The sequence below is a fragment of the Macrotis lagotis genome, chromosome 3 (genome assembly GCF_037893015.1).
Source record: "Macrotis lagotis isolate mMagLag1 chromosome 3, bilby.v1.9.chrom.fasta, whole genome shotgun sequence".
NCBI classification, from domain to species: domain Eukaryota; kingdom Metazoa; phylum Chordata; class Mammalia; order Peramelemorphia; family Peramelidae; genus Macrotis; species Macrotis lagotis.
The window spans coordinates 42,759,745-42,772,387 of record NC_133660.1 but is presented as its reverse complement, the minus strand read 5'-3'; the positions used below and the strand labels follow the sequence as shown (position 1 = coordinate 42,772,387).

The 12,643-nt window shown below is 34.8% G+C and overlaps 1 protein-coding gene and 1 pseudogene across 1 annotated transcript in view; one reads left to right on the top strand and one right to left on the bottom strand.

Annotated features, from left to right (window-relative positions):
* ANTXR2 (ANTXR cell adhesion molecule 2) overlaps positions 1-2,813 on the top strand; it is a 209,561-nt gene extending 206,748 nt beyond the window's left edge. The window contains exon 17 of the mRNA XM_074228566.1: positions 833-2,813. Within this exon, the coding sequence (XP_074084667.1) occupies positions 833-871 (39 nt within the window). The 3' untranslated portion in view covers positions 872-2,813. The remainder of the gene's footprint in view (positions 1-832) is intronic.
* Positions 428-525, bottom strand: LOC141519749 (U6 spliceosomal RNA; annotated as a pseudogene).
* Positions 2,814-12,643: the final 9,830 nt, after the last annotated feature.

Sequence of the window (12,643 nt, the reverse complement as noted above, 5' to 3'; positions counted from 1 at the left end):
ATGGTCTTTTCAATAAATCAGAGCCTTCTTCACCTTAGGCATTATTGGCCTGTAGCTTGGTTAAATGTCTTGGATGTCACCTGTATCATTCAGTATGACAACTGGAAGAAACAAAAAGAGATAAAACTGTTACTATTCAGAAACACTGGGACAAAGATTTTTATTGAAAAAGTGAAACTATATGAAAAGTACCTTTTTCACTGTGGTATGGTGTACTATTATAGAAGAAAATCCATCAATATTGGAATGTTCACCTTTTCTCTTCCTATCTCATTTAAATGTACCCATTAAGAGAGATTTAAATTGTTTTGTTTGTATTGCTTTACCTGTTTACAAGCAACACATTATATGAAAAATGAAAAATATTTTTACTTCAGTTAGTTATTAAATATAGCTTTGGAAAATATTATCACGGGGATCATATTGCCTTTTTTTTTTTCACTTCACGAATTTGTGTGTTATACTTGCACAGGGCCATGCTTCTTTGTATTGTTCGAATTTTAATATGTGTACGCCGAAGCAAGCACATAATGCTTTTTTCCTCAGACACTAGAGCAACAAGTTTATTTTTTTGGCAATTTTTGCTTAATTTAAGTAATGAAGCTAACTTAGATAAACTGTTTTGGGGAAAGAATCATATAATTTTCCATATTTTGATACATGGAAAATAAAAATTATTATAGAGAGCCTTCTTAATATTTAAAATTCTTGGGAAAATACATGCTGGAAGAGTGTGTGAGTGTGAGTGTGTGTGAGTGTGTGTGGGGGGGGGGTGTATAAGTGTATCTTTCCTATGGTACAAAGCAATAAAACCTACTTTTTTCTTCTTTAGGGCCGATGCATAAACTTTTCCCGTGTGCCATCTCAGTAAAATAGAAGACAGGAAAAACAGAAGGTACGAAGATGGAGCACTGTCTCTTTACCAGTTTCCAAAAAAAATGAAGACAATGAAGCATTTTTTTCATTATTTGGAAAAGCAGCTTAATGCCTCTCAGCCTCCATTGTTCCTTTGTGATTTCTCATCTTTTCAGATGTCACAATCTAGCCTTGTTTGCACCAAGTTGTTTCAGTCACTTGTTCTACTGTCTTGGTGGGAGTCCATTACAACATGGCAGTGGAAATCCATGATGCATGGTAGTAGAAATGGAGAACATTAATTTGCATGCAACATTTTGACAGGAAATCCAGTTTTTATGTGTTTAATGAGAGAAACAATCACAAGGAAACTAAACCATGTAGATACTATCTAAATCAAGACCAAAAAAGAACTTGCCATAGTGTATCATTAATAGAGAAGTATTGGTGGTAATATGGCACTTTGTAATTAATACAGAGAGATTGTTATCCATAGGCAGAAGGTATGGAAGAATTCCACCGGGCTAAGCAAATTGAAAAGTTCATTCATTGCCTTATAGCGATGTCATATCAGAAAATCCTTGTGAGTCCCCTATCACAGTGTGCCTTACGGGAAGTTTCTGACTGGAAAATCTTGTCATTTTAACACTGAGAAGTGCACATGCATGACAAAATGTAGACAGAGGATGCCTTAAGGTATTGGGAGCAAGCAAGACTTTGCCCTTTAGTTTTCGAAGACACCTTTCTTTCATTATGCACCCGGGACAAGAAGAAAATTAATAGAGCGTTATCCTCCAGGAAGACAGCCCCATAACCAAAGATACTGAGCAGCTTTTGAAAGACTGGTACTTCAAGTCCTTGACACTGTGGCCCGGAGATTTTTTCCCCTTTCTCTGTTTTTAGATTTTAGTAAATCTTCCAACATTGCCTTCTATAACAGATCTTACTGTTCTTGGTTTTTATATTAGGGTTGGTTTTTGCCTTCCAATTTAAAAGGGGTTGCCTTAAAGCTGGTATCTCAGGGTCCCCCCTTCAAATCTCCAAGGGCTCTTCAGCGTCACAAGCCAGCAATTCTCTTTGCATGAGAATTTCAAAGTTTAATTAATATAATTAAAGGCAACAGCAAGCAGCAGCCTGTGAAGATTTTGCTCATCTTTTTTATGCCTTTTGACATTGAATGACCTATTGCTACATGCACATTACTTGGATTTTGAGGAGCACTCTACATTGGTTCTGATTCAGCAGGCAAAAAAAACCTCTTCTCCTCAACTTATAAACAAAATTTTCAAGAGCATTAGCTATCACAATTCATTGACAATGTATGTATTATAATTTTTTTAGAAAAACCATCGTCATGTCACGTTGACGATGCCAAATTATGTTAGTGTGAGCAGAAGCACTGTGGGGGAGGAAGAAGGGAGCAGCTGAAGAAAAAGACTCAAATGATCCAGTCACTTTTGATACTGTACTTCAGATGCAAAATGGATATTCGAGTGGAAACCTGACAAAGCGCGCCTGCTTTGATGTGAACTGGTATAGACAATGACCAGTGGCTGGGTCAGTGGGATGTCTCTCTGTGAGCAGAGAAGCTTATCAAATGACACTAAAAATAAGTTCAACAACCATCACATGGTGGGGGGGTGCAGGCGAACACTTCCCGTTGGGTGGGCACACTGCACGTGCGCAAGATGGGAAGACGATATGAAGCATCCTGTTTTCACCACTCCTTTGTGTTGCTGATGGAAACGTCAAGGAATATGAATGCTTCCCTTGGTCAGTCTCCAAATTGGTGGCACTGCTCAAAGAAGCCATATCTATATATCTATATGTCTTTTTAAGGGAGATATAGATACCCATCGTCTTTGCTTAAATCTCTTGCTTGAGTTTATTTCTGTCACTGACTGAAGCCAAGCCATGTGTGCAAAGTATTTCATAAATAAAAGTCTTACCTAAGCCTATCTGACAATGTTCTTTTGGTTCACTCAAGGTGGGTACCTTGGTTCAGTGAATATCAAGGCATATTTTCTATCTAAATGTAGTAGTGCTCTTCCATGTGTGTTGGCTTGACCAGAAAGATGACCATGTGACCTGTCCATACCTGCATATCGGCCTGTGTTTTGGAATTGTGACAATGCTTTTAACAACTCTTACTGTTGTCAGCTCTGCCTCTTCAGTTTACATTTGTTTTCAATGAGCCACTTCTTACCAGATTTACTCACCAGTATACTGTCTTTTAAACTTCAGGAAGGAATGTTACTAGTGTTAATGCTAGAAATCTAGGATTCTTTGATGTTGATTTTAACTTTGTCTAAAAATAACATGTTTGTAAAATGGTGGGTGAACAATGTAAATAGCTCCCACTCCAATGACAAGTGACTCTTCATAAATTGTCATGCAAATGGATTTTGAGCTTGGTAGCATATCCTGCAGTACTTTTTGAAGGAAAGAGACAATCCTCTAGTCCTGAATTAAAAAGAGAATTCATAAGGACTTGAATAAAACTCTTTTTAATGATATACAAAATGTTAGAATTTCTCAGGTTAATTTTAAAACACAAATCATAGTTTTTTGAAGCAGTATTCTTTCCACAGAGAGACCACACCAAAGTAGAACAGACCAAAAACTTCTACAACATCAGAGGCTTAAGGATAACAAGGTTAATTCATATGCATGTTAGAAACAAACATAGCATTACATGGAATATAAATGCATTTTTAAAACACTTTGATGGAATACGATTAAGAGGCTCTGTCCTAATTAGATGGTTAGATATTTTTTGAACTTTTTAGTCACCTCTAACATGTACAAGTCACCAAAAGGTGAAAATCATCAGGGAAAAAAAAAATATTACTTTTAGCATACACATCATGCATGCAGTCTTCCCCTTTTAGAGGATATATTTGTAAAGATGTTCACAATTACAGTATTACTATTTCTTAAACTTTCAGTAAAATTCTGTATTTATTTGATGCATGAACAGGAAGAAAATCTGCTCTATTTACAGGACATGAAGTCAATCCAAAGCTATTTTCTTAGTATATACACCAATAATCCCATATCCATTATCCCAATTGTATTGCATAAGGTGGTAAAAACAATTAAGTGGGAAATGACTCTTAACTTATGTGTCTACTCTGCCTAGATAGAAAGTTTTGAAGGCATCTATATATATTTCATAACAGTGTCTGTTCTTTATGGATTTAATCCATAAATATTTATCTATCTGAAAACTTTGATACTTGGAATGTTTTCCTTGAAGCATTTGGTGCTCAGAGGGAGGAAAAAAAAACATTTGGTGCTAAGCATTGCACATTGATTCCTTTTCCCAAGTTTATTCTATTTTAAAAAGTTATATTTTCTTTCCAATGAGATGCAGAATAAAATTTGAGGACTTCCATTAAGCAGGGAATAGCATCTGTCATCTACGGAGAGTTCCTGTTTTGGCAAAATAGATAATATGAGTTTTATAGTCTCTCCAATTGAAAATGGTAGAAAATTAAATGATTTGCTTTGACTATCCACTGTACCCTTTATTCATACATAATTTTAAATCATAAATTATTTAATAAAGTTTTTCTATAATAAATTTCTAGTTGTTAAGGTGTATCTATATGAAGTTCACCCTATGCATCAACTGACTTTCTCACCAGTCACTGGAGACAGTAATGTGTTTTGCATAATGCTGAATAAAAAGAGATTTCAGATTATCACTGGATGGGCAAGCAACACTGAAGGTTCAGTATTTTAAGTATGAGAATAGATAATACAAATATGGTGCATTCATGACTATTATTCATCAAGATTTCCTCATGAAAGGTTTATATTGCAAAGGCTCATTTTGTTTTAACAGTGCTACATTTTACTTAGCGGCAAATTGCTTCCAGTAATTCTTGCTGAGAGATAGTGGAAGGAGAGATGTACACAGGAAACTTCTCCCCCCCCCTTTATTTCATTATCAAAAATGTTTACAATAACTCTAGTGTTTTTAACCTTCCTGAAATATTCAAAGGAGCTAAATTGTTATTCATTTGGGAGTTCTTTCCAATGATTCAAATCACAACTCATCTATTTCTGCTTACTCCATGGAACTCATCCTTTCTCTCTCATGAGTTCTAGGGTTATCTACCCCAAATTCTGCTTCTCCTCAGTGTCTGACATTGGGAGTAAATATACCAGTGAGTCACTCTATTCTGACTTTTTAATTTGTCATCCCTCATTCTTACCATTTGATCACCCTTTAGCTTCCTATTTCCTTTCCTGCTTTCTTCCTTTTCTCTTATTTTTTTGTATCAGGCAGTCAATAAATATTTATTAAATGTCTTTCCTATTTGCCACATACTGTACTAGGAATACAAATAAAGGCAAAAGATAGTCTCTGTTTTCAAGGACATCACAATATAACAGGGAAGTCAACATGAAAGCAAATCCACAAGCAAGCTATATACAGAAGAAATTAGAAATAACCAACAAAGACACTAGAATTAAAGGGGATTGAAAATGTCTTCCTAGGGAAAGTGGAATTTTGGCTGGAACTTAAAGAAAGCCAGAGAAGCCATAAGGTGGAGATGACAAGGGAGAGCATTCCAAACATGAAAAACAGTGAAAATGCCCTGATTTTAAAGATGGAATATCATATTTGATGAACAGAAAGGAGACCAGTGCCAACGCATCAAAAATTCTATTAGTGGAGAAACTGTTGGGTAGAAAGTGGAAGTTCTTTATTGGTTACATGTTACAGCTTACTCCCACAGTGTTCTTTATCTCATTTTTTTATTTTTCAGGAATTATATTTATGACCCATGGCCATAAAGAACACTTTTGGAATGCTGATATTAAAAGGATAATTTTTGATGAGAGGAGGGGAAGAGTCAGTTCAGCTGAGAGATTCTGGCATTACATATATATATATATATATATGCATTTAAATCTGCATATCCTAATAAAAGTTTACTTTTTTCAAGTACCATTAAAAATATGGTAAATATAGAGATAAGAAGTTTATGACAATTTAATTTCTTACCTTTGAAAACTAATTTCAAGTTGAGATTGGATGAATGTGGTCTTTCAGAGAGTTACAATTCTGTTTCATATTATATAGAGAGTTATACAAGCTAATTCCAAAGGTGAAACTAGGTGAAAGAAAGAAAATCAGGAAAGGCTTTGTGCTTTGAAGAAAGTGATAAAGGTGCATTCCAGACATGAATATGGGGGACCACTTGGGCAAAGGCATGGAGATGGAAGATCTGAATCTTTAGAAAACAGCAGACCAATGTCATTAGAACAGTGGATGTGAAGGGAAATAATATGAGATAAAATTGGAAAGGTAGATTGGAACCAAATCTTTTACAATTTTTAAATTCCAAGGTAAAGATTTTACAAACAATATGAGGCAAAAAAAAGGGAGCCAAAGATTTGTGTGTTTCAGAAATATCATTGCTCTGTTTTAGAAATATCAATTTGGCATATGAGTGAAAGGTGGTTTGCAAAGGATTTAGACAAGAAGTAGACAGACCAATTAGGAAGTGATTGCAAGTGTCCCCTTAAGAAGAAATGAAAGCCTCCTACTGAAGGTATAAGAAGATAGAATCAGAGTTTGAGTTTTAAAGACTTTAGAAGATGTCATGAACCACAACCTACTCATTTTATAGATAACTGAAGGACAGTGATTAAATGATTTGATCAGAATCACAGGCCAGTTGGTATCTAAAGTGGGATTTGGGTTTTCCTGAGGCCAAGACCAGTGTCCCATCCATTCCACCTCTATTCTGTTAGACTGGATAGGAAAGGATATAGATGCCAAGATTTGAAGGGAAAATCAGCAAAAGTTGCCATGTGATTGTGTAGGGGAGTAAAGGGAGAGAAATCATGCTAATCTAAAATTACTAAAGATATTTTTGTTTTTACTCAATTTTATATGTTTAGTATTATCAAAATGCTAATCTTTTATAAAGGAAAACATCAGGTAGGAAACAAAACATGCCTTAACTGACAAACAATTATTCTGGAAAAACAATACAGTTCTCTTAGATTTCTGAATTGCTTTAAAAATGTCTAATTTTATGGTTCTATGGTATCATCCATGTAAGAATTCTTTCCATTGAATCAGACTGGAGTCAACCAATGTGCTCTTAGGAGATCTTCCTCCCAAGTAGGGTCCAACAATTATCTTGGCAGTCTTCTTTTGCAGATCTCTTGATATTGAATGGATACCATTCAAACAAAACATAACACAACATAACATAGCATAGTATTACATAATACAACATAACATAACTAACATAACCTAACATAACATAACAAACATTAGTTAATCAGTTATTCCACACTGGCATGTTTCCAGTCCCTTCTTAAGATGGTATTGTCTGCAAAAAATGCTTTCCATTTAGTAAGTTTAATGAGACCCCTAACTATCATCAAGCATGAACTTATTGGATTTAGATAAAGAGATTCAGGTCACCTATTGTTTTGTGACTAAAAACCAAAAACTTAATCAGGGCTTCTAAATTTAAAACTAAGCAAATGAAAAAAAAATAACTTCCCTACCAATATCTTTCTGACCTTAAAGAGTCAATCTTTCTAAAGACATGGAGTTTCACCCAGGGAAGTTAGGTTGGCAAGAGGTACAAGTAATTAGGTAACCCTGAGGACCCCAGGAGTTCCACAGTCATAGATGTTGAATGCCATAAATGGGTACTGTGATGCCATGTGCCAAGTTATTGAGGGTGCCAAACCTTTCAAGATGCTTTATGCTATGTCACCAGAATCTTAGAACTGATAGAAAAAATATTTTCAAGTGTGAAGCAAGATTGCCAATGATAGCTTTAAACAGATGACACCTGTAAACAGAAATTCTGGTGATTTGGAATGCCGGTTTGAAACAGGTTGACATACTAGTTTGAAAAATGCTAGGTTGAAATGCGAGTTTGTGATTTTGTTTTTGTCATTTAAAAACCTTGTTCCTTAGTTCCAAAAATTTCCATTAATTAAACATAGCAATGACAGATCTTCATCTTTAAATACTTTGTTTGTGTGAGGCTGTCACACGGGGAAAAAGATTATAATTTAAACAATATGTTCAAGCCTAAAAAATCTTCAACAAATTCTTAATGTTTAAAAAAATGGGGAAATTTTCCAGGACTTCTGGAATTAACATTTTGGACCTTTTCACTGAAAGAATCTTAAAACAAAGGAGTAAAATGGGATCAAAATTATCACCCCAAATTTGTTACACTTGTGATAAATAAAAGGCATCATTGTGTCCCAAAAAAGGCAGCCATTGAGCTCACAAAATAGCAACCTGATAAAATATGTTAAATATGTTTCAATGATGGTTCCTAGCTTTGAAAACCATTTTAATAACCAAGCAAACTAAGAGCAGAAAATAAAAAGTAATTTGCATCTCATTATATTTTTTTACTTGGAATCATTAGAAAATGCTAAACAGAAACTATCTCAGATAGAGTTACCTCTTTTTGTAACCAACTTCTTCATTTCCAATCCACTGACTCTGCAGAAGTGGTTTTGCTTGGTAAACAGTAATTCCCTTTAACTTTATCCCATTGTTTCCCCTTTCTCCCTTCTGCCTTCAACAACCCACCTTAGCTTCCTCCAAAAATGTTCCAGAGTAGAGGTAGAGTCATCTTGCTCAATATACCAAGCAGAGAGTGAATTTCTTCCAAACCTGAATGCTCTCATGATATGGAGGCAGCCTCCATGTGGGAGCCAGGTTGTAGTTGGAGAATTCATATATATTGTATATTAATCTGCAATAATATATAATAGATATTAATCTAATGTCATGTGCTCCATTTATAATGACAATTAAAAAGTGTCATAGAGGAATTTGAGATACAAATAGGCTGTAAAGTTCCTCTCCTGGATGCATCTTCATTCTAGCTCCAAGGATTGTAAAATTAAGAATGAATTGTATCTGGAATAAATGCATGGATGATTGTAATATTCTGGTCTTTATTTACCTCCCCTATTTATTATCTTAGACTGGCTTAAACTGGCTTAAATTGCAGGGTCTAGACACTGTAGAAGGGACAGTTCATTTTTTTTCCTTTCTCTTTAGCCAAGCTCTGAGGGAATATATCATTTCCAGAACAACTTTACCTCCAGATTTTCCCACTTCCAGTATTCTAATAACAACAGTCAAGTCTATTATACTTTTTTAAAAAAAGATATACACGCATATATATATATATATATATATATATATTTCATCTAGGAGGGTGGTTTAGAGCATATAAAGTGGAAAGCAAACAAAATTCATCTGGAGTAAGAGGAGATAGATGGTCAATAGGAAAGCATGATAGTCAGGGATTGCCTGGTTTTTAAGAAGCAGGATAAACTTCCTTTGTGAGATACCATGCACTGTCTATAATTGTTACAACTAAGTTTCTAGCCCTTTGTCATGTGATTTCCAAATCATCAAGGGCCATATACTGAAGCTCACTTATTTATCCCAGTTCACTTTGATTGACCTGTAAATTTGATTCTTCTGAGATGGTGATATTCCATAGGTCATATTGATATCTCACCACCAGGATGATATGTTTTCAGTATAAAAATGGTATTTTCAGTCAGGAATGCTGCTTGGATTTATTGAAAGTTCTCTGGGATTTTCTTAATACCAACCCAGATCGCCTTCTTTTTAGTAAAAAAGGGTCCAATCATAATAGACTGCTTGTGTGTGATAGAGTCAATGTGTAACGTGGGACCCCAAGTATAATTAGAGCACTATGATGAAAGTTGAGGATTATGGGCAGAAATTTGGCATATTGGGTACAGTGCAGTGCAGGAGCTGAAGTCAAGAAGACCTAAATTTAAATTCAGCCTTAAACACTTACTTAGCTGTAGCTCTGAACAAATCATTTAATCTCTGCTCAGTTTCCTCAATTGTGTGTGGATCAATGGTTTAGCACATAGTAAATGTTATAGTAATGTTGGTTATTGATGATGATGATGATGATGATGATGATGATGTGTGCAGTTTTATTGGTTCTCTTTAATACTAGACAAGTCTAGGAGCCACAATATCTTTGACTTAAATGGCAGAAGACTCAGCAGCTTAAGCCCATGTGGGAGTCTTAATACTCTCAATAGCTGTGGCTGCAACTTTTTCACTTGACTTTAACTCAGATTTTACTTTTCTTTTTGGTCTCTCTGGGTCTAGTGGATAATCAAGATTCATATATTTTCTTTCCTATTGGCTCCTATTTCAATCCTATTTCTGCTATGGTCAGGAAATTGTCTTCTATCTCTTGGAAGCTAGGAAGACTCTTTCCCTCCCAATTTTGCCTCATCTTTGAAAGTGACTACAGTAACAAGAATGGGTGGTCACCAATTTTATATCAAACAATTAAAAAATTGGAATTTAAGAATCAATAATTAAAGAAATAAAAGCTTAGTCTCTTTGAAGTAAAGCTAAAACTCTTTCTTTGACCTTATCTTTCCCTTTGGAAGAAGGAAGCCAGGAAATTATTATCCAGAAACTTAAATGAGGATTACATGTCTATTGGCTAATCTCCTATTAAGGATAATTAGAAATGGCAAAGAGTTCCCAGAGTCCTCAGAATTGTTTGTATTTATCTACCTTTTGTATGCCACTGATTTCTGAAAGTCTCTAACTTCAGTTTCCCTTAGTTCCTGGGTCCACCTTATCTTCTTCCAAAAAAGTTCCAGAAATGTGGTAGAGCCAAGATGGTGGAGTTAAGGCAGCTAATCTCTCCCAAAATTCCACTCCAAACTTTAAAACCTGAAAATAAAGATCAGATAATAAACAAACAAAAGAATGCGGCAAAAGTATATTCCATATCAAGATTATTTATAAAATTGTCAGGAAAATCTGTCTCATTCAAATAAGAGGGAAGTACAGTTGAGCATTCAGTATGACTGGCTAATCAGCGGCGAGATCCTAAGCCTCATGCAACTCAGAAGCAAAGCTCTGTGCTTCTACCTATGGAAACAGTCTTTGCCACAATGACCACAATTTCACCACACAGATGGTAAGTAGGTCAGACAAATGATCATAATATTACGAGGGAACTACTACTGGCACTGGGTGCAGGACTCTGTTACATTGGTTACTCTATTACAATTTCCATATAGCAGTCACAGAGTGAGGAAGAGCACAGTGCTGTTCCCTGCTTCAGGGGAGTAGGGACACTGGTCACAATTCCAGGGCAGAAAGCAGTACATGTGGTCATTCACAGAACAGAATACAGCTCAGGAGATACGTGACCACACTCTTCTAAGATCATACCATCTTGCAATTATTGAAAACTAACAGATGCCTAGAACAAGTTCTGGAAACAACAGAATAGAACTATCCTGAAGAGGCACAGCCCAATTTTAATATAAAGAAACAGGCTAGAAAATTAGCAAACAGCAAAAGAGAACCTGACAATAAAAAGTTACTATAGTAACAGGGAAGATCAACATACAAATTCAGAAGAGGACAACAATGTCAAACTGACTACATGCAGAACTGCAAAGAAGAATGTGAATTGCTCTCAGGCCCAAATAGAACTTATGGAAGAAATGAAAAATAAATTTTAATGATCAAATAAGGGAGGTAGAAGATAAATTTTTGGGAAAATGAGAGTGATGGAAGAAGAAAATAATACATTAAAAAAAAGTAAAATAGACCAAATTGTAAATGAGGCAAAATTCACTGAAGAGAACTTTTTAAAAAACAGTAGAATTAACCAAATGGAAAAAGAGGTACAAGAATTACAAAAACTTGCTGAAGAAAATAACTCCTTAAAACGTAGAATTGGATAAAAGGAAAAGAAAGTTTAAAAAGCTCACGGAAGAAAAAAATTATCTAAAAATTAGAATTGGGCAAGTGGAAGCTAATGACTTCATGAAACATTAAAAAACAATAGAACAAAATCAAAGAATGAAAAAAATAGAAGAAATGTGAAATATCTCATTGAAAAGGAAAACTATGAACCACTTTCCCCTAATGAATATTGATGTAAAAAAAGTTTAAATAAAATATTAGCAAGTACATTATAGTAAGATCATAGACAATGAGCAGGTTGAACTTTTACTAGAAATGCATGGCTTGTTCAAAATTAGGAAAACTATCTTTATAATTTTGCATATAAAGAACAAAAACAAAAAATCCATGATTATCTTATTAGATTCAGAAAGACTTTGAAAACATATAGCATCCATTCTTATTAAAAACACTAGAAGGCAAAGGACAAACAGTGTGATTTCTTTTCTTTAATTAAATTATCTTTTTGATGTATTAAAAATAAATAAGTCCCAGAGAGGAATCAGTCAGTCATTTAATATTTATTAAGTACCTACAGTATGGCAGATATTACCCGAAGAGCTGATGATACAAAGAAAAGCAAAATATAGTCCAGGCTTGAGCATTTCATAATCTAATTAGGGAGACAACATGAAAAGAATTATGTACAAACAAGCAAAATATAGGATAACTAATCAACATAAGGAAGTCATAAATACAAGAAGATTCCAGAAACAGGGGGGGGGGGGGAGAATGAGTTGTGGAAGCAGGCTATTTTGATAGTATAAATGCCCTCAACAATAAGAAGGAAGTCAGAAAAATGAAGAGTGTTGACTGGGGGATGAGGAATGGCTAGGGGGAGAAGAATTGACTTCAGTTTTAGATATCTTGAGTTTACTGTCTATAAGACATTTGGTTCTGGATATCCAATAAGCAGATTGGAGATGTAAAAATGTAGGTTGTCAGTGGTGATAAGTAAATTTGAAAGTCATTAACTTAGAGATGAGAATAGAATCCTGA